A 23,621-nucleotide genomic window follows, 5' to 3' on the forward strand; every position below is an offset into this window, starting at 1 on the left:
ATTGTTTCACTGAAGTTTGTTCCTGAACTATTCTAACCTGAGTATGGTCTTCTCTCTCCATCCTGACCAAGCTTTAAAGAATACCTTTTAGCCTCTGAGAAAACTGAGTTTGGAAAACAATGTTTTTTTGTTTTGTATTGTTTTGTTTTAAATCAAGCAGTCTTTGAAAGCTACACGATTTCTGTTTAACTTTGATGGGTATAAGTAAATAACAAAGTATTCCACTTCAAACTGGTTATATATGTTAATATTTATTTGATAGCTTCACTTTGAAATGGTTATTTTATTAAAGCATTGAGTTTTTTTTTAAGATTTTATTTATGTATTAGAGAGAGGGGGGAGAGAGAGAGAGCATAAGTAGAGCAGTGTGGGGGAGGGGCGGAGGCAGAGGGAGAAACAGATTCCCGCTGAGCAGGGAGCCCAATGCAGGGCTCAATCCCAGGACCCCAGGATCCGGATCAGGATCATGACCTGAGCCAAAAGCAGATGCCTGACTGAGCCACCCAGGTGCCCCAAAGAATTGTTTTTAAAATAAAACACAAATCCCCAAATAAGATCCTATCCCATGCTTATGAAGCAAACTGTTTTGAATGATACATTATGTATTTTCCATTCATTCAGTCATGCACCCATTCAAAAAATATTTCTTAAGTTTTTAGATACAAAGTAATTTTCTGGTAATTTTTTTATAGTAAAAAACGAAACCAAATTAATCCCTACCTTCATGGAGCATACTTTTTTTAAATTTTTTAAAAGATTTTATTTATTTATTTTTGAGAGAGAGAAAGAGAGAGAGAGAGAGAGTTATCACAAGCAGACGAGGCAAGCAGAAGGAGAGGGAGAAGCAGGCAGGGAGCCAGATATGGGGCTCTACCCCAGGATGCCAGGATCCTGACCGGAGCAGAAGGCAGACACTTAACTGACTGAGCCACCTAGGTGTCCCTGGAGCATACATGTTAAATTCAATTCATGAATAGAAAAGTGGCCCTACCATCAACTTGTTACTGTTGCTACTTGAGTATATTTGCTACATTGCTACAGATACTGTATGAACTATGGGGCCCATAGCTTGCTCTTTCTTGTTTCCATGTCTTCTTGATGCTCTGTCCATAGTGGCAAATACAAGATGACTTTTCCCTCACTAGGAAATCAATCAAAACTTTGACCCTATATAAAAATATGACTGTGAGAATTACCAGTCAATTATAATTTCCATACAGATAAACAAAATGCAATTTCAAGATAATTTTAGACAATTTGGTTTTATATGCACACTAAAATTATATGCATAATTTTAGACAATTTTGGTTTTATATGGTTCTGTAGTATGCAGAAAATTCTGAGGAACTGGACATGTTTAAGAAAACAAGATAAAGCTGAAAATATGAACCCTCTGAGCCCAAGTATCACAAAACTCTGTGATTGAAAGAATAAAAGTACACATTGAAGTACCAAAGTCATTATCACCCTGTTGGTATATAAAACACTAGACAGCTAATTTTTCTCTCCTACAGGTCATATCTGTTTTTATTTATTTTAGTTTTATTAAAAGACATACTTGACCCTTGAGTTTCATAGTTAATTTTGTTGACATTTAAAGTAATTTTTATTTTAAAAGGCTTAAACCTTTTAAAAGATTTTGTATGTATTACTTTGATTTTTACCATTCATTCCATACATACTTATTGGACCCTCCTCTGTCTCAGGCATTGTTTTAGATCTAGGAATTTAGCAGTGAATAAAATAAACAATATCCCTGTCCTTATAAAAATTACATTCTACTTGAGAGGATCGAAAAAAGCAAATTTGTATTTCAGATATGTATATCAGGTAGTGCAAGGGCAAGAGTTAAGAAGAAAAATAAAACCCCAAAGGAGCAGAGGGCATGGTGAGGAGAGGGGGGGAAGGTGGGGATAGTTACCTCAGTCAGGGTGGACAGGAAAGGAGAAAACCATAGGAGAAGGAGAGACCCCAGAGAAGTCAGGGTGAGAAACTTGTACAAAGATAGAATGATAGAATGATAAAATGCTTGTACAAAGGTCTTCGGCCAAAGTGTGTCTGAAGTTGCCTAAGAACAGAAAGCCAGGGCACAGTTAGCAGGAGATGAAGTGAGAAAAGATGCAAGGTGCCGGACCATGTTGATCCTTGTATGCAATTCTGGATTTGTCTTCTAATCTTGAGTGAATAAATTATATATATATATATATATATATACACACACACACACACACACACACACACACACATATATATGCATATATAGACACACCTATATAATGCTATGTAATATATTATCTATATGCGTGATATATTATCTATATACATTCTACATATATAAATTATATATAATTAATATATATGTAATTTAATCTCACCACATGTTTAATACTGTTCAGTTAGGGCTATACACTACTCACTATCACTGGCATCTTTTCTACCTTATATGTGCATTATAATATACATAATATATACATATTATATAATATACATTATTACTCTCTCTACACACACACACACACACACACACACACACCATCCACTAGTGCATGATGGTTTCTCTTAATCAAAGCTAAAAATTACACAAATAAAGATCATCTACATCAAGAAAAATATTAGTCAATACATATTTGTATTGTCAAACCCAGAATCTATACAAATCTCTACAGATTGACGAAACAGATGTTGAATCAAATATTCATATGTTTGAAATCCAGACACATTAAAATAGCACAGATTTTTTTTTTTCATCAAAAGTCATTCAATAGGCACTGACAGATAGCAATGAACATCGTAAGTATTTGTGACTTCTAATAAAATACTTGGGAGAGCTGGAAATGAAAGAAAATGTTTCTTTTTTATTAAACAATAACTGACATGCAATATTATATTAGTTTCAGGTGCACAAGATAGTGAGTTAATATTTTTTATACATTACAAAATGATCACCATGATAGGTCGTTATTATCTGTCACCACACGAAATTGTTGCTGTATTATTGATTCTATTCCCTGTGCTGTACATTGCATCTCTAACTTACTTATTTTATAACTGTAAGTTGATACCTCCCAATCCCCTTCTCCTATTTCATCTGTCTCCCCCTCTCCCAGCTCTCTGGCAACAGCTAGTTTATTTTCAGTAACTGTGATTCTGTTTCTGTTTTGTTAGTTTGTTTTGGTTTTTTCAGCTCCACATATAAGTGAAATTATATAGTACTTGTCTTTCTCTGTAGGACTTATTTCACTTGGTATACTACCTATTAGATCCATCCATGTTGTCATAAGATTTAGTTGTTTTTGTTTTTGGGTTTTTTTTGTGGCTAAGTAATATCCCGTTGTGTATATGTGTGGGTGGGTGAGTGTATTTCTACAGGTATATAACATATATATCACATAAATGTATACAGTATCTTATATTTCTATTCATCTATTGATGGATACTTTGGTTCCTTCCATGTCTTGGCTATTATAAATAATCTGTAATGAAATAGGGGTATATATATCTTGTGAAATTAGTGTTTTCATTCTTTTTTGGAAAGATACCCAGAAGAGGAATTGCTAGATGTTATAGTAGTTTTATTTTTAATTTTTTGAGGAATCTCCATTTTGTTTTCATAGCAGCTGGACCAACTTATCCACCAACAGTGCTCAAGGGTTCCCTTTTGTTCACATCCTTGTCAACACTTGTTATTTCTTGTCTTTGTGATAATACTCACTCTGACAGGTGTGAGGCAGTGTCTTTTGTGGTATTGATTTGCATTTTTCTGGTGATTAGTGACACCGAGCATCTTTTCATATGCCTGTTGACAGGCATATCTATGTGTCCTCTTTGGAAAAATATTTACTCAGATCCTCTGCCCATTTTTTAAATCAGGTGTTTTTTGTTATTGTTGTTGTTATTGAGTTGTATGAATTCTTTATATATTTTGATATCAACTATAAGATACATGGTTTTCAAATATCTTCTATCATTCAGTATGTTGCCTTTTCATTTTGTCAATGATTTCTTTTACTGTGCAAAGGTTAGTTTGATGCAGTCCTTTTTTTTTTTTTAATAGATTTTTGCTTTTGTTATTTTTGCCAGAGAAGTCATATCTAAAAAAATATCACAAGAAGAGTGTCAAAGAGATTACTGCCTATATTTCTTCTAGGAGTTTTATGTTTTGAATCTTACATTCAAGTCTTTGATTCATTTTAAATTAATTTTTGTGTATAACATAATAGTCCAGTTTCATCCTTTCCCATGTGACAGTCCAATTTTCTGAACATTACTTATTGAAAAAAACTGTTCTTCTCCCATTGTATGTTCTTCCTTCATTTATCATAAATTAATTGGCCATATATCTGTGGGTTTATATCTGGACTTTCTATTCTATCCATTCCATAGTCTATGTGTCTGTTTTTCTTCCAATATCATACTATTTTGATTACTATAGCCTAGAAGTATAGTTTGAGATCAAGTAGTGTGATACTCTGAGTTCTTTATTCTTTTTCAAGACTGCTTTGTCTATTTAGGTTTTTTTGTGATTCTGTACATACTTTAGGATTATTTGTTATAGTTATACAAACAATTTCATTAGTATTTTGGTAGGGTGTAGACTGAATTTGTAAATTGCTTTGGATGGTATGGACATTTAAAAAGTATTAATTCCTCCAACCCATGAGCATAGCATATCTTTCCATTTATTTGTGTTGTCTTTAATTTCTTTCTTCAGTGTCTATAGTTTTCAGAATACAGGTCTTTCACATCTTTGGTTAAATTTATTCCTAGATATATATCCTTTCTAATGTATTTGTAAATGTGATTGTCCTTTTAATTTCTATTTCTGTTAGTTTATGATTAAAGTATAGAAACACAACAGATTTCTGTATATTAATTTTGTATCCTGCAACTTGACTAAAATAATTTATTAATTTTGGCAGGTTTTTTGGTAGAGTCTTTAGCTTTATATATATATATATATATAGTATCATGTTATCTGCAAATAATGACATTTTTACTTTCTTCCAATTTGGATGCCTTTATTTCTTTTTCTTGCCTAATTGTTGTGGCTAGGAATTCTAATATTATATTGTGGGAGTGCACATTTTTTTATTGTTCCTTAGAGGAAAAACTTTCAGATTAAGAAAATTTTTATCTTATCTACTGTTATTTTCAAGAAATACTGCAAGTTTAATAATATATTTTTGAAAGCAACCCCCACTATATTTAACTGATGATTTTATTGACTATAGCACCCACATGATTAAAAAAATAAAGAGCCTAAATGTTGTGAAAAAGTGGTTTTATGTATATATATACATACATATATATATACATATATATATATATAAAATCATGTGAACTAGCATAATAGGATATATGTTATGCAGTGCCAATAACTTTAGAAACATGGACGATATATAAGTTCATCAGGAATGTCTTTATTCTGTAAGAAAAATAAGATAGTTCATTTATGTTTCTAAACTTCATAGAGAAAATGTACACTTATGATTCTATATGACTATAGTTTTAAGAAAATTCTCAGGATACTTGATTTATATTTGTAAAACATTTTATAATCTCTAGAACTTTTTATTATGTAAAGAAAGTAAAATTGTTTTTAGGTTAAAAGAAAGTTTACTTGTTTATGTAGTTCTTGTTAAATTGTTAATGTAGTATTATGCTACATTATATCTCATTGTAATTTCAGGGCTCTGTTAATCCTGCAACTCTGTATTTACACTATTTTGCAGCTCCCTCTCCAGTCACCAATGTGAAAAAGGGGAAGATTGCAAAAAACAGCATCTCTTTGTCTTGGCAAGAGCCAGATCGTCCAAATGGAATCATCCTAGAGTACGAAATCAAATATTTTGAAAAGGTAAGAGTAATAAGATAAAGAATGTCCTTTTATCTTCTTCCGCTTCTTTTTCTTTTTTCACTTTAGCAACTGCAATTATCCAATTTTTAGAAAAGCATGTTGCAATTTTATGTGTAAATCAATGACAATTGATTCTGCAGTCATGATTATGGAGGCCAGAAATGTATAGGGAGCGCTCTGTTCTGCTACTGCCAGATAGTTTGTGCTGCCGGACTACTGCCACATAGTCTAACATCAGCTTAACTAGGTTTCACAACATTAAAAGATGAAGTCATAGAACATTTTGAAAGTGTTGTAACTGCTTCAGTTCTTGAACTTCAGTCCCGACTGCCGTGTACTACAAGGAAAAATACATATGGCTATAGCCCTTAACCCTGCCTAATACCTATGCTCTTAAGGAGGTATGGGTAGATCAGATGTGAATATAAAGCATAACTTTAAAATCCATATAAAGAACCTGATACTGTATTATAAACTGCGTTTTATTTATTTATTTTTAAAGATTTTATTTATTTATTTGACACAGAAAGAGAGGTCACAAGTAGGCAGAGAGGCAGGCAGAGAGAGAGGGGGAAGCAGGCTCCCTGATGAGCAGAGAGCCCGATGCAGGGCTCGATTCCAGGACCCTGAGATCATGACCTGAGCTGAAGGCAAAGGCTTTAACCCACTGAGCCACCCAGGTGCCCTATAAACTGCATTTAAAAATGAGAAGACATAAAAGCAAAAATGTATGCCTCCCATTCCCTACATTTTCTTAATTTCTTCTTTCTGGAGTTGTCTCTTAGGTCTACTCTTGCATGTTTTTCCATAAAAGTTCTTGAGTTTTAAAGGCAGTAATTAGAGGTGCCTGGTTGGTGCCCCTAATTGGTTAAGCGACTGCCTTCAGCTCAGGTCATGATCTCGGGGTCCTGGGATTGAGTTCCGCATCGGGCTCCCTGCTCAGTACGGAGCCTGCTTCTCCTTCTTCCACTCTCCCTGCTTGTGCTCTATCTCTCTCTCTGACAAATAAATAAATAAAATCTTTAAAAAAAAATAAAGGCATCAATTATTCATTTTTCTATTTTCTGAATCCACAACCAAGTGAGCTATTGACAAAGAAATAAGACAGATGGAAAATAAAGGTGAACAAAAACTTCTAAAGAGGAACTATAGTATATAGCTTAGATAGGTAGTCCCCATGGGTCTTCCTATATCTCCCACCTCCATTTTACTTTGATTTTTATACAGTCTGGATCTGAATGGCATACACTACTTAGAACAACAGGGCTTCTAACAGAGGAGATAAAGATAGACGAGTGCTCAAACGAGACTCTGACTGGTGGGTAGGGAACTCTGACTCAAGAGTATGATTCCTATGAAAGTAGGAGCAGAAAACATTACAAACATATGCAGAGAAGCAGATCTGGAAAGAAAAGGAAAAGACCCAGCCACATGTGCTCAATTGCTTTCCCTAAACTCATGGAGCAATCAGTCTTTCTGTTAGAGTGAATAGTGAAGAGGTTAGGAAGAAGTTAAAAACTTTGCCATCCCAGAGAAATTGTCCTTGTTAGCACATTGGAAAAGAGAGGGGGATAAATGGTTCTCCTTGTACTGATGCAAAAATACCAGGAAAAATACTTATATTCTATTAATGAAAGTTATTTAAAAATTCAACATTTTGTGTATATGCATAGATGAAAGAGTATAGGTAATACATTGAAATACATTAAATAATGCATAGCATTATAGGTTTGTTTTTTTTTCTAAAAATGGTTTCTTTATTCATTGATTTAACAATTACCTGTGTGAAGATAATGATAATAAAACAGTAGTGGTGGGAACAGCGGGACAGTGGAAATGTCTACATATCCTTTCTAGGTTTTGAATGCCTGTGTTAAGTTCTTATACTGATTTTATAAATAGGTAAATAAATAACAGATTATTACTTTTGAAGGATTACTCAGTAATCCTTTTAGGAATGACTTGCTGGTAGCATTACAAATAACTATTGAATCATTAGGGAACATAAATGAAGATACTTCTATTTCATAAAGAAAAATGTATTATCAAATATATTATTCACCAAGAATGTCCTAATACAATACCTATGAGACAAAACTATGTTGGTGTAGGGGCACCTGGCTAGCTCAGTCAGTGGAGCATGCAATTCTTGGTCTCAGAATTATGAGTTCAAGACCCATGCTGGGTGTAGAGAATACTGAAAAATAAAATCTTAAAAAAAACCAAAAAACTATTTTGGGATATGGTTTACAGTATTTATTATAAAAAATAAGACAAATCAAGTAAAATATTGTGTCATTAATATTCCCTATTGATTCTTGTTTCTCTGGGAGTAGTACTCGAAACTGCATTTTAAATTCTAGAGCTCTACAATCTAAACACACCCTGTATCCAAAATAATTTGTTAAATCAAAGTTTACATCCTTATTCATTGTTTTATAAATTTTATTACTGTATACTATTGAAAAACAGGATATATATACATATGTAACATAAACTGATTTTTTGTAAGTATTCTGAGTTTCAAATTTTTATTGTAATTGAAGTTGATTTCAAAAGAAGTTGAAATGTATAATGACATTTAAAAATAATGATGTACTAGGGTGCTGGCTGGCTTAGTCAGTGGAGCACACAGCTCTTGATCTTGGGGTTGTGAGTTTGAGTCCCAAATTGAGCATTGAGCCTACTTTAAAAAATAAATTAAAAAAGGGAGTATCTAAAAAACTTTTGACTACTACTCACCAAAACTCTGTATTTGAATATATATTGTAGATGAAATAAACTTCAACAGCAAGAAGACTAAAATTTGATGTCTTTTTTTTTTTTTTTTTTTGGTATGGTTTTCCCCTAAAGCAACTAGCTGGACCAAAGGACCAAATGTCTGGTTTCTTTTTTGTTTCTAATGAAATTATCCTATTTTTTTCCTCTTATGAGTAATCTTTCATTGTTTTTACTGTTACCAGCATGTGCGTGAGTCTCATATGCATAATACTCAATAAAAGCAAGGATTTATAATTTTTTCTTTAAGTGAAACAGTTTTTCAACAAATGATAGGCAAAGTCCTTTTCTCTTAATATTCCTTCTAATGAATTTTAACCATATTGTGGAATTATTTCCTTCATAGTTCAATTTTTTAAATTATACTTATTTCATGAAAATTTAACTTTATATTTAATATCTTACATTCAATGCTGTGTTATACATTCTATTATTTTTATAACTCAGCCTAAGAAAAAAATAACTTAGGAAATTATTTCTATATAGTCTCAGTAAATGAAGAGTAAGTTGTCCACTTACATTCCTAAAAAGCAGCAAAACCTTTATATATTATTTGGGGGAAGTTATTAACTTCTCTTGGTCAGTGTTTTCCTTTTTACAGTGAAAATATTAACTCCAAGAACTTTTTGCCAAGCAAAATTATTGAGCATACCAATAAAAGACATGAAAGTTTTTTTGTTTGTTTGTTTTCGATACTTTTGGGAAAAAAAAAAAAAAGAAAAGAAAAAGAAGAAGAAAAAGATAATGAGCTCTTATAGCATGTATTGAGGTGCGGGTCCTGATAGGTTTCCAGAGCTCATTTTGAACCTTCAGAGGCTACCGCCATTTTATTGGATGGCTCTTGTCCAGACACAGGTGGCAGAGCTTTCCAGGGCTTCTGCATTTGCCAGCTGGCATTACTGCCTGCCATTGCCCTGCTCTAATAGAGGTCATTGGGCCTCTCTGCTCCTGCATGGTGATGGGCCCATTGCCATCTCTTAATTAAAGGCAGAGGCAAAGGGAAGCTGCCCCTTGGCAGGGTGTTTGCCAGCTGGCTCCTTCTGCTGAAGCCCTCCCCTCCCTGCATGTGAACAGTGTTTGCTAAGCAGCTGGGGAATGTAGCTCATTTGCTCAGTGGGAGCATGAAGGCAGCAAAAGCCATTGCCCTGACCAGGATCTGGCAGCCTGGTGGTCGTGGGTGTTGAAGATGTATATATAGGGTTTGTGATAAAAAGGAAATTATAATACTACTGTGACTGAAAAGAGTGGAACAGAAGCAAATTTTGGAAGATGCTTAAGTAACTCAGAATGTGTATTTATGGTTTTCCATCCCTTCGTTGTATGCTTTGGTGAGTCCCTCTGTTACTATAGATTTCAATTGACCCAGAAAGAGAACGCAAAATTAGAACTCAGAGAAGAAACCACTTAGTCATACATGTTAATATAGAAATCAGAGTGTTGTGTGATTTTATGCAATTGTTATTAGATCATCCAATATTTCAAGGAGCAGCATGCCAGTTTCCCTGTAATGCCCCCACCCCCAATCTGGCAGAAGTGTCAGCTTCTAATAATTTTACAAGACATATTAATTGTAACTTCAATAGTTAGGAGTTTACAACAAAATTTTAATTTTTTTTCTTTTTATTAAATTTACTTTAAATTTACCATCTTGCTACAGGACTCAAATTTACCTAGAACTGGTTATGTTGTGGAGATTTGCTGGGTGCTCCATATATCATCTCTGTCTCCGTGTCTATTGCTTACAATGCTCTTAATAAATAATTTTATCCCATTTTAAAGAAGAAAAAACTGAGGTTAAGTTGTATATTCACATTTGCACACTTCCTTAGACAATAGCATGGCTTGAATTCTAACCCTGAAATTCTGTGCTTTTTTTAAAAACAAACAAAAAAACCTCTTACTTTACGTTATAAATGTTAATATTTTACGTAAAAATCCTAATTATATCAAATATACCAGAATCTTTAGTTTTGTCTAGATATTTAAACCAACTTCTCTTTAAACAAAATGCAGGTAATAATAAACATATATTTTATCATTTCTTGCTGAAATTACTCTTCAGTTATAGCCAAAGTGAATAGTATAATCTTACTGAGAAAGTCTTGTATATTCAGTCTTAAGCTTGAGCAGCCACAGACCATCAGTAACTACAATAGTTTATAGAAACTATTTACCTCCTTTAAAAGGAACACATCAAGAAATTGTCTGCTTTTTTTACTGCCTTATTCCTAGCGTATAGAAGGGGTCAATTAGAGTATAAAGGAGAAAGTTAATAAATGTTTGTGAATGAAGAAAATTATTGAAATTTCTTGGTAAAATTTTATAGGATTTGATGACATACTTTAAATCCTTGCAAAACTCTAGTAGTATTTCCTAAGCACTTTAAAGAATTGGCACTTTTATTATTAATCTGTGCATTAAAAAATTTTTAAAAAAATAGTTGTTTGCGTGGAGTGCATCAGAAAACCCATTTGCATTAGAAATTAGAACATACCTATTTATATAAAAATTTGGATGAATTTAACCCTAAGATAATACTACATGTTTGACTTTATTACATGAGGAATGGTAAAACTGCTTTAAAAATAGATTATTTTTATTAGATTATTATTAGATTGCATTGGTGATAGAATAGAATGTGATTAGCCATTGACTTTGATTTGTCAAAGTAGAAAAAATTTAAATAATAATTATGACAATTATACCATGTACTTTCTAGTTTAGTAAGTGTTTCACATGCATTACTTTTTTTCATTCTTATAACATGTCTATGAAGATATCCAGGCACCAATTTCTATCCCAACTTTACATATAAGATAACTGAGGAAAAAAAGTAAAAATTGACTTGCTATATTTTAGCATATTTTCTGTGTCCACACTAAAGTCACAGCATGATATGTTGCTGTTGATTGTAAACTTCAAGGGAGAAGGAGTATGATTTGCATTTACTTTACATTTTAATAGTATTATGAAGATTAAATAATAATCGTATTCCCTATTGGGATTCTTTTTTTTTTTTAATAAAGATTCTATTTATTTGTCAGAGAGAGAGGGAGAGAGAGCGAGCACAGGCAGACAGAATGGCAGGCAGAGGCAGAGGGAGAAGCAGGCTCCCCGCCGAGCAAGGAGCCCGATGTGGTACTCAATCCCAGGACGCTGGGATCATGACCTGAGCCGAAGGCAGCTGCTTAACCAACTGAGCCACCCAGGCGTCCTGACCCTATTGGGATTCTTGAGAAGTAATTGTTATATTCTTGTTTTCAACTTTTTTCTCATTTCAGAAAAAAAGTCCTTAACATGTTATTCCCATTAGATCTTAAAAAAAAACAAACAACAACAACAAAACAAAAACCCTCTCTACACGCTTCTGTTAGTAAAGTAAAATTTTCTGAAATGATCTAGAAAATGATAATTTACAGTCATCAATCAAGGTACTGTAAGTAAAGACCAATTCCTAAAAACGGAAAAAGATCTCTAACCATTACCTATCATTAATTCAACCTGTAATATCTATCAAAAATGTAGTAATTGTGGAAACACCTTAAGGAAAATACAAGGGTAGTTAAGAATTCACACAGAAAAATACAAGGGAAGAGAAAGTTCAGAAGAGGGACTGTGTGTTTAGATCTTTGTAGGTTTAAGATTCAGTGTGTAAGTCTAAGATTCAGTGTACTAACTCAGAGGTGGGGAGAAGTTATGTATGGTTAGTGTAGACTTTGGTAGCAGTCAAAGTAGGAAGTTTCCAAGCTATCTTTACAGTGATTTTTTTTTTTTAGCTCCATCTCCATTCACTACGCACCCAGCTCAAATACATAAATGTGAAAAAATGGAAAGTTTTTTAAAAATAAAAAATATATATTTCTTTAGTTTTTCTTTAGTAATCCTTGTTTAGACATAATGAATTGAAATTAAAGTTCTCCAGCCAAGTCCTCATTCCTTCTCTTAAGCCCTAAATGTAATTAGAAATTAAAAATCACCAAAGATATAAAGCACAAGTCTTAAACCTGGCAATATATGAGATCTTGCTACTTTTCCATGTGAACAGGCAGCATGTTAGATGTGTTCCAATAAATATTTATGAGAAAAACAAACACACAAATACCAATACTAAACTAGAGTCTATAAAAGAATTCATCTTCTGCAAATCATTTGAAAAGTTTACAAATTTATTTGTGCCAAAGACAAGTATGGTGGATGACCAGAGAACATGTTACCCACCATCCCTGAGTTCTAGGAAACACTTTTAGCACACCTAGGATGTAGAGGTGTTTTTTGTTTTTTGTTTTTTGTTTTTTGTTTTTTCCGAGAAGAGTATATTTGTACTAATAACAAGTATTAGTTTCTGATTTTCTGATTTATGATTTTAAGTTTTATCATCATCAGTAATTCACATATTGACTTTTTTATTGTATGTACATGTGTAATCCAAGGACCAAGAAACCAGCTATACAATTATCAAATCTAAAGAGACAACTGTGACTGCAGAGGGCTTGAAACCAGCGTCAGTATATGTCTTCCAAATTCGAGCACGCACAGCAGCAGGCTACGGTGTCTTCAGTCGAAGATTTGAGTTTGAAACCATCCCAGTGTGTAAGTCATTTTAATTACTGTCAACTCATGTCTCTGTAATGGTTACCAGAAAAGAGTCAGTGGATCAATACGCTCCCTGGGCATTCTGTCAGTCTCCTGCTTCTCTCTCTCTCTCCCAGGCATGACCCCTTCGGGTAGGAAGCATCTGTCATGCTATTATGGTGGGTTAGTGGGTTAACACATCAGATCGTGCTCCTCATCACATTTAGTCTACTGGGAGATGAAACATCAGGAGATCCTTAAGAAACGTTTAAACCTGCTTGTAAAGCCTTTCTTTCCACAGCTGCCATACTTTATTGAATTGTTGCCATTTACTTTTACTTGTTTCATTGAACAATGCTATCAGGCTTCATCTTTCTATGAAAATTCTACAGGGAGCATGCATAAGTATTAAGTTTGGCAAGAAAATGGCAGTCTCAGCAACCAATCGGATCATTTTGAAAAATCAAAATCTCTGGCAGTATCTCTAAGTGAAGGGTCTGGAAATATTTCTGGAAAACATTTCTTGTACCATTTTTTAAATAACATAGCATAAAACGTTTTTATCTTTATCATCAAACAAAATATTTAGATTACTTGTCCTAAAGCACACATTAAAAGCAAGATTAGAAGAAAACAGTAGCTTGCTTTTACTTATAGATGAAAAACTGACATTCTTAATTCTTGGTTATGAAGAAGATGACACACAAGAATAGTGTGAAATGTCAAATGTGTGTGTGTACGTATCTTCATTTGGTGCGTGGCAGTTAAGAATACTGGCTTTAATGTGTCACCACTACTGAGAAAATTCTTTTTTTTTTTTTAAGATTTTATTTATTTATTTGACAGACAGAGATCACAGGTAAGCAGAGAGGCAGGGAAGGAAGGGAAGTAGGCTCCCTGCTGAGCAGAGAGCCCGATGTGGGGCTCGATCCCAGGACCCTGGGATCATGGCCAGAGCCGAAAGCAGAGGCTTTAACCCACTGAACCACCCAGGAGCCCCAAGAAAATTCTTTCTTATCACTCAGGAATGTTAGGACAGAAAATTATCTGAAGATCATTACCTTGAATGTACACTTTAAAAAGACTTTTCTAATTGGTTACTCAATTCATAATAATGATGCATGATGTTATTGATTTGCTTAATTTTAAAAACTCGTGAATTTTAATTTATACTGTATGTGGGTCATAAAATTGCTATAAAGGGTTTTTCTTTTTCATCTGTATTATCTTGTATGTCATGCATATTGTCCTAGAACCAAATGCAAACGATAAGCATAGGAATATAAAATCTTTATTTTAGAAAGGCTATTTAACATGAGGATTTGGATGGAAAAAATCTGACTGGTCTTTCTCAAGTTTTAGTTTATATTTTATAACTGCCTATTATCTGCTTTATTTTAACTTTGTATGCATATAAATAACATATTTAAATTTGGCCCCATATATCATCCCCTTTCCCAACAACAATGATAAAAATGCACCAGCAAATAAACCTAACATGAATGAAACCATCCAGCCAATCTAGTTAACTCTTTTTGTTTTCCCCCTGGTTTCTTTTAATGTAAATTGTCTTGAAGCTTTGAGACTATCACTGAATTTTTCTTAACTCCCATTTACCAAGATTTACCAAACACCTTTGTGTTTCTTTTATGATTATTTTTTCCCAATCCATCACTTCTTTTCATCCAGTTCCTGCCTACTTGATTCAAATCTGTATAACCCAATTGCTGGAATAATGCTATTCTATTTTTCAAATGAAATTTTTACTTAGATAAGTAGAGTTTTATATGTAATTATAAGTAACAGTGCAGAGTGAACTCTTGTACAATTTGCTCAGTTCTCCTAATGGTAACATTTTGCAAAACTATAGCATAATATCACATTCAGGATCCTGACATTGATATAACTCACCAATCTTACTCACATTTCCTTTTACTCCTTGTTGAGTGTGTGTATAGACATATGTGTGTATTAAGTTGGATACAACTTGGTCTGATGTATAGATTTGTATATGTACCATAATAGTCAAGATGCTGAATAGTGCCATATCACAAAGATCCCTCAGGTTGCCTTTTTATAACTATACCAACTGCCTTAGGGAATTGTTCCTGTGCCATAACTAATCACCGACAACAAATCTCTAAACATCCATTTCAAAAAATATGATATTTCAGAAATGTTCTATATATGGAATCATACAGTATGTGACAGTTTAGAATTGACTTAATTCCTTGGGGATTCATCTAAAATGTTATGTGTATCGAGATCTTTTTTTTTTTTTAATCAAGTGTCAGAATAACTTTTTTTTAAAATTAACATATAACGTATTATTTGTTTCAGGGGCACAGGTCTGTGAATCATCAGTCTTACACAATTCACAGCACTCCCCATAGCACATATCCTCCTCAGTGTCCATCACCCAGCCGCCCCATCCCTCCCATCTGCCTCCCCACCGACAACCCTCAGTTTGTTCCCTGAGATTAAGAGTCTCTTATGCTTTGTCTCCCTCTCTGGTTTCATCTTGTTTCATTTTTCCCCTCCCTTTCCCTATCCTCTCTCTTGTTACTCAAATTCCTCATATTCGTGAGATCATATGATAATTGTCTTTCTCTGATTGACTTACTTCACTTAGCATAATACTCTCTAGTTCCATCCATGTTGTTACAAAAGGCAAAATTTCAGGGTTTTTTTTTTAATTTTTTTTTGTTTATTTGACAGAGAGAGACACAGTGAGAGAGGGAACACAAGCAGGGGGAGTGGGAGAGGGAGAAGCAGGCTCCCTGCTGAGCAGAGAGCCCCATGCGGGGCTCGATCCCAGGACCCTGAGATCATGACCTGAGCTGAAGGCGGATGCTAAACAACTGAGCCACCCAGGCCCCCAAGATTTCAGTTTCTTGATGGCTGCATAATATTCCATTGTATATGTGTGCGTGTGTGTGTGTGTGTGTGTGTGTGTGTGTGTGTATATACCACATCTTCTTTATCCATTCTTCTGCTGATGGATATCTAGGCTTTTTCTATAGTTTGGCTATTGTGGACATTACTGCTATAAACATTGGGGTGCATGTGCCCTTTTGGATTGCTGCATTTGTATCTTTAGGGTAAGCACCCAATAGTGCAATTGCTGGGTCATAGGACAGCTCTATTTTCAACTTTTTGAGGAACCTCCATACTGTTTACCAGAGTGGCTGCACCAGCTTGCATTCCCACCAACAGTGTAGGAGAGTTCCCCTTACTTCGCGTCCTTGCCCAAACCTGTCATTTCCTGGCTTGTTAATTTTAGCCATTCTGACTTGTGTGAGGTGGCATCTCACTGTGGTTTTGATTTGTATTTACCTTGATCAGATTATTTTAATCAAGAAAATTAATAGATAGTTACAGCTGTGGTAGAAAGATCCCAAATTCTTAGCCTGGCATTCATAAACCCTTAATCTGTCTTCAACAAATCTTTACAGCTTCATGATTAACTATTTAAACATAGAGCTAAAATGTAGAGAATATCTATGTAATATTGGTTTTTAACCAGGAGTATAAGAAGCAAAATAAGGTAATCAATATGATTTCTCAGTGTATGCTACCTTAAAGTTTCCAGGGATAATGTAAATATATAATGATTGAAAAAAAGGAACATTGTTTACTGAAGAATATTAATGTTTATAACAAATATCCTTTTAGTAGTGGTGTGTTTTGTTGCCCCAAATTTGCTTTTAAGCATTTCTGAAACATTCCTCAGTAATTCTTCAAAAACTATATGACATATAAAAAAAATAGGAAATGTGAGTGACTAGAGGTTCGTATCTTTATTATTTTTTATTTTTTTTTGAGGTTTGTATCTTTAAAGGTTAAAAAAACTTAATGACATATTAAAGCAATAATCAGATATTATAATTCATAATTATATTTTTTGTGTTTTTAATTTTATTTTTATTTTTATATATTTTTTTATTTTTATAATTTTTATAATTTTTTTCCCTGAAGAAATATGAAGGTTTTGACCTTTTCAATTCTATATATTTTCAAGTTAGGTGATATATTGGGGATATTATTGATGCTGTCAGGGCAAACAAAGGAATAAATAGTACAAAATCTTAATGAATTATATTTAATAGAAATAGCTCACAAAAATTAGTACATTTGAAATAGTAAAATAATTAAAGCCCATCAAGGGAATTAGAAAATGCTGAAATTTTTTTAAAAAATGAAAATGTTATTTAAATTCTTTTTCATAGGCCCTTGATTTAATTGTCTATTATACTAAAAGATCTGATTTAAGTGAACAGTAGATAAAAACATGTAAATATTAATGTTTGTGATTTGGCATTACTAAAACATATTTTCATAAAATGTATTAATTTAAGCATTTGAAAATTGTTGGTATGCCACTAAAACTTACTTTATTGCAAGATGTTAACCCATACTATGCATGTTTTAACATATTGTTAAATTAGAGTAGGTCTTGTCAGTTATTGAAAATGAAGCATTTGGGGCACCTGAGTGGCTCAGTGGGTTAAAGCCTCTGCCTTCGGCTCAGGTCATGATCTCAGGGTCCTGGGATCCAGCCCCACATCAGGCTCTCTGCTCGGCGGGGGGCCTGCTTCCCCCTCTCTCTCTGACTGCCTCTCTGCCTACTTGTGATCTCTGTCTGTCAAATAAATAAATAAAATTTAAAAAAAATGAAGCATTTGACAGTATGAGGCATTCATATTTTTTTCTCAAAATTAATATTTGGTTAGTCTGAAATTGTCCCACTTTTAAACCTAACTCTGATCAATCATGCCCCCTCTCTCCAAAACTAAATCTCAGAGTGCCAAAATGCCACATTGAGACCGGAAAGATCTGTTAGAATTTTGTTAGAAGAGCTTGGAATGCTAGATAGAGAATTTGGGACTTTTTTCTTTTTTCATAGATAATAAATGCTTATTAACTTTTTGGCCAGGGAAACATGATCAAAGTGATATTTTTGGACATTTATGTGAATTCTCACATAGAAGGCAAAGGGGACACTTAAAACACCAACAAACCATACGCAAGCAGATTTGAATCAAATAGGTGACTATCAGATGAAAAAATATAATTCATGGGGAAAAACAGAATAACAGAGAACGTGTTTATTAATTAATAGGCAAGTAGGAGTTAAGAAAAATTCAGTGATAGTTAAAAGAAACCAGAAGAAAAGAGATCAAATTAGTCTTATGTCAAATTAGTCAAATTAGATTTTTGGTATGTTTATTTATTGATGTGTTTTTGTTAATACCCTTGAGGTTGGATGTGGTATAAGGGCTGATTTTAAATATATTGTTTTTATATGAAAATACAATCCAAATAAAAAGAAAGCAGTCTTTTTTTTTTTTTTTAATTTTAAGAGTCAAATTTTGAAGAGAAAGAAGAGCTGGGAATATAAATTTGGAACTCATCAGCTTATAGTTAACTGATGCTATATGCAAAGAAGTATCCATGAGAGGTAGGGAGAGAAGAAAGAAGGGAAGGAGAAAGAGTGAAGAGCTGGGTCGGGGGGGAAGTGTGGAGGATTAAGAGCCAGCATTCATCAGAAATTGTTCAGGCATAAGACACAGGGAGAGAATGTGAAGCCAGCAGAACTGACAAAGTAGGACTTCAGAGTGGGGGAAAAAGAGAAAACAACTCATCTGATGTCATAGAAACCAAGAGGAACAGAGTCTCAAGGTCAAAGTTTATGTTCAACAAGGTCAAATGCCCTATAATGCATGGTAAGGGAAATGGAAAAGTACTTATTGCATGCAGCCAGAACATCACACATAGAACTCAAAGACAGAAGAGAAGTTTCAGAGAGAATTTACAGTGGTCATCAGAAAATGAAGCTGGTCCTAGATAACTTAGTCAAGATGCTGACAAATAGGAAATAATAAGAGTGATAAAGCAGGATTAGATAATAATATGCAGAAATATTATCTACTATTTGTTTAAGGTTGACAATAATTGAAGCACTATGCTAAATATTATCTCTAAACAGAATTATAATGATCCAGGAAAATTATCCCTATTTGGAGATTAATGAAATGAGACTTAATAAGGATAAGTACTTTGCTTTGGCCTACTAAATGTTGAACCTGTTTTCAAATTTAAGTTGAACTAACATCAGTAAGTTTAGGTGTAAGGATCTGTGTCCGCTAAGGAGAATTATGTGTTCAGGCTTATAGATAGCAGAGAAGTAGCCTGTAAGGGAATGAAAAACTTCCCTGGAGGGAGATTGTTGAAGGTGCCAGGTCTTAGAAGAGAGAAAGAATTCTAATCTTGGAGTTAGGTAAAGCAAAGGAAAACTGCATACCCATACAGTTTTATTTAACCATGGCATTCAGACTTCATCACTCTTTATTATCTATAAAGTTTAACATTTCTGAAACACGAGAAGTGGTAATGAGTTAGTTTTTTGAGAAAATGAGAAGGACTCATTACAGGGATGATTTTGTCAGGAAATTAGTAAGAGAGAATCAAAATAATTGGAACGGCAGTTAGAGACCAATAAAAATAATGTCATGTATATAGACCAAGTCTGCATGATTTTCTCTAGGAACATTCCCCGTACTAAAAAGAAAATTAAAGAACTGAGAAAAAGCAATGTTATAAATAATCTGAGTTTAGGGATTATAAAAGCAAATCTTGGGTCTAGGCTCTTTGCGGTAGTGGAGTAGCTTTACCCTACCCCAATTCTATTGCACACTGGCTAAATTCCACAGACTTCAACATCAGATAATAGGAGAGAAAAATCAAGATAAAGAACCACTGAACCATTCTATTAACCAAGAAAAGGGAGGGTAAGAACATAGATTTAGATTATCAATAACAGTCTTTCTCATACATGACCAAGCTATTGTTGATATTGGGTTTGAAGACTGGTCTGAAAGGGTTAAAAGTGTAATTTAAGTGAAAGAAGTGTCAGAGAATCAGTCAATTTTGTTTTGAAAGAATCAAGGGTGAGGTAACAATAATCGAAAGGGAAGTGTTTGGATGTCCAAAACTATTGATGGGGTCAAGATCTGGTAAGGGGTTATAAGAAACAAAACATGGAAAGTATAGTTGTTATTACTTTTGATGACTTAAAATTTGTTAGGAAGGTGAGCTAAGGCCATTCTGAATTTATCAAAATGATTATGTTCTTAAGCGATAGTATAGTATGTATCTTACTGAACAGTTTTTGAGAACATTAGTAAAATTTATTTTGCTCCATAGGTTTCTTGGTTTAGTAATGCATAATAAATATCTCTGTGCTTATTGAGGTACAACTATCTACTCATGTCCATATTCCTCCTATTACGATAATCATACTGTTAAAATGTAGAATATTTCATTGGAAGCCGTGTATTTAAAAAGAGATGATGTAAACGAATCTACTTTTATTGGAGACTTCTCAAAGTTCTAAATGCATGCCTTGATCTCTTTTGAAAAGTAGTCCTACACATCAAGTATACTCACTGACTAGATTCTGCTTGAAACAGTTTTTAAACTTATATTGGGAGTAGTAATATTATCTTAATATTCACTGAAGTCATAGCCAGAACATTTTGACGTTCAACCTGTGTCTATGGGGAAATTTAAAAAAAAAAAAAAAGAAAAGCAACAACCCTGTCTGAGGTATCAAGATTTTTTTCTGGAGAACAGCCACATGTAAACTCTAAAATGTCAGAACTCATATACTTAGCAGCTCTTATTCAGATGAAGGCGTTTGATGTCAAGGACTAAGTTTCATTTTATCTTGCAAACCCAAGATCCCTCGATAAATACTATGCGAACAATTACATTCAGTTTTTATGATGACAAGGAAATAATCAGTGACTTCGTGATTCTTTCAAATTTCCACTTGGAGAGTAAATATTTTCTCCCGAAGATATCTTTTCAATTATACACCATTGAGCAGAGATATGAGGGGGAAATCTTGGTCAAGTGTGGGGGAATTGCTTAAACCACACATCGATTAGCGACTATTAAGCAGCTCGTATTCGAATGCATATTCTCTTTAACCACGGGCTCCATTCCCTGTGTTTCCTATCAGCAGTTGCAGCATCCAGCGATCAAAGCCAGATTCCTATAATTGCTGTGTCCGTGACAGTGGGAGTCATTTTGTTGGCAGTGGTTATCGGCTTCCTCCTCAGTGGAAGGTAAGAGAGGAAGCTGTGATTTTGAACTTTTGCACCTGATCTCTTCTTTACCTTGATCTGACCATTTGGCTGTTAAGCACATCCTAAAACCAATCAGGCAAACAATGTATCAGTGGATAACCTCAACGTATCATGTCTTTTTAAGCTTGACCTTGTCCATATGAAGTGCTAACTTTTAAACACAAAATCTCTCTTTTTCAGGTATGCTCTCTTCGCAAGGGTTAATTATTAAGTTAATTATTAACTTATTATGTATTCTGCTTTTAACCATATTTTTTCTAACATAGTTTTTTAAATGTGATTTTTTTTTCTCAGAGTTATTTCTCAAAATTATTTATGGTTATCTGCTTCGATTTTAGTGTTTGGGAAGGCCTGTGCCTATACCTGGTAGACTCAGAGGAGTAAGACTAATAATTCTACTTAGCCAGCATTCTATCCTCACAGGGTGATGGATGACAACAGACGCTCTGGCAAACCAACATTCTGAGAAATAACCAACCCTTTCTCATGACTGCTTTTCTTTTCAGCTTCTGAAGATTTCAATCTGAATACATCAATCGTAGCGTATACTGATTTAAAGTGAATTGTACTGAATGTCGTACCAATAGACATATTAATATGTGTGTTACATATCTACATTTTTCATTTCGAGCAAAAATAAAAGAGGTAGAGACCCAACAGCAAGTACATAGAAAGGATTTCCTGATATTGTGCTGAGCATTATCAACCTTCTGAGAAATGTTTTAAAATAACAATAAGTAAGTAAACCAAAACATTGCGTATTCCTACAACAAATGTATTTCCATTTTTTAATCCAGGCCATTGTCAGAAGGGCCATTCAGTCATGAGAGCTGTCCATCTGAAACTGTTTTGGTGTTAGACTATTACAGAGAACTTGATGAAAGTCTTCATGGAAATATTTAAACTTGCATAAATATATGAAATTGTAGTGTAAGGTCCAAAAAAAAGCCAGAAAATCAATATTTGTATTGATTTTGTTCCTGTTCTACTTATTTACTTTTGACTCTTCAGCACATATTCAACTCATAAATATACAGAATTGGGCACTTTTCAATATACTGCATATTGTATTCTGAAGATATATGGCTATATTGTTAAATTACAGTAATTTATTTTCATAAAACATTGTTGAAAATATTCCTTTGAACATCCTTTCTTTTTGTATCTGAAAATTCTTTTTCTCCTAGTTCCTGCTTATTTAAGAATGCTCAAAATTTTCTGAAGAGTGTATCTAGAAATCCACCACTTACTTTTTTATTTTTTTTTAAGGTTTTATTTATTTATTTGACAGAGAGAGATCACAAGTAGGCAGAGAGGCAGGCAGAGAGAGAGGGAGAAGCAGGCTCCCTGCTGAGCAGAGAGACCGATGCAGGGCTCCATCCCAGGACCCTGGGATCATGACCTGAGCCGAAGGCAGAGGTTTAACCCACTGAGCCACCCAGGCGCCCCTAGAAATCCACCACTTACTTTTAATGTTAGACCAGCAGTGATGCATTTTTAGAATTTATAAGTAGGAAGCAGTTTGTGATCTTGTGAGGACAACTGGCCCTATTTGACTAGAAGGCTGGTTACCTGGTGCTCTACAGTTCTTTTCTCTCTGAAGCCACCTGGGAAGAATACTCTATGTCCCTGTTTCCTGGAAGATAAAAATTTTGTCCTAAAAACTCTGCTCAGATTTTGATTAAATAAGATAATTAGGTTGAGTATACGGTAACTATCAAGAAAACTGCCACATGATATGAGTCTTTTCTACCTCAAAAGGATTGATAACTATGATACAGTTTCAGAGATGTTTTTTTAATACCATTTCTTTACTTCTGACTGAGATACAAGTTGGCTTCTTCCTTTCCAATCAATCCAGAAGTGTTAGTTATAGTTAGGGGATGGAGATCATAAGAAGATACTGTATTTCTTAGGTCCACGTTTGAAGGAAGTGAATAAAACTGGAGGAAATATCTGAGATCTAAGATCTAATAAATTTATGTATTTAAGGTTTTCTTAAGGAACAAACCAAATATAGAATGTATTTTATTATATACTTATCCACACTATATTTATTTAACCTACATAATGTTAATGTGAATTTACTGATGATATTCAGCTATGAATTCTTGCTTACTTGTATGTGAATCAGCCCTTGTTCTCAAAAATTTTTCTTCCCCAATATATACACAAAATTAACTTAAAAACAATTCACTTTGTTGCATCTATAGCATTAGACAAAGTGTTTGAGAGAAGGTTCAATTAACCTATTACTTGGT

At 33.8% G+C, this 23,621-nt stretch overlaps 1 protein-coding gene across 5 annotated transcripts in view; it reads left to right on the plus strand.

Annotated features, from left to right (window-relative positions):
- Nucleotides 1–23,621, plus strand: part of EPHA5 (EPH receptor A5) — a 342,893-nt gene that overhangs the window by 240,485 nt on the left and 78,787 nt on the right. For 3 of the 5 annotated variants that reach the window (XM_032848637.1, XM_032848786.1, XM_032848952.1), the window contains 3 exons: nt 5,733–5,857; nt 13,066–13,225; nt 21,234–21,339. In XM_032848637.1, coding sequence (XP_032704528.1) covers nt 5,733–5,857; nt 13,066–13,225; nt 21,234–21,339 — 391 coding nt within the window. The remainder of the gene's footprint in view (nt 1–5,732; nt 5,858–13,065; nt 13,226–21,233; nt 21,340–23,621) is intronic. The other 2 variants (XM_032848719.1, XM_032848873.1) reach the window with 1 other exon arrangement.

The sequence above is a fragment of the Lontra canadensis genome, unplaced genomic scaffold (assembly GCF_010015895.1).
Source record: "Lontra canadensis isolate GAN:19392208 unplaced genomic scaffold, GSC_riverotter_1.0 scaffold1, whole genome shotgun sequence".
NCBI classification, from domain to species: Eukaryota; Metazoa; Chordata; class Mammalia; order Carnivora; family Mustelidae; genus Lontra; species Lontra canadensis.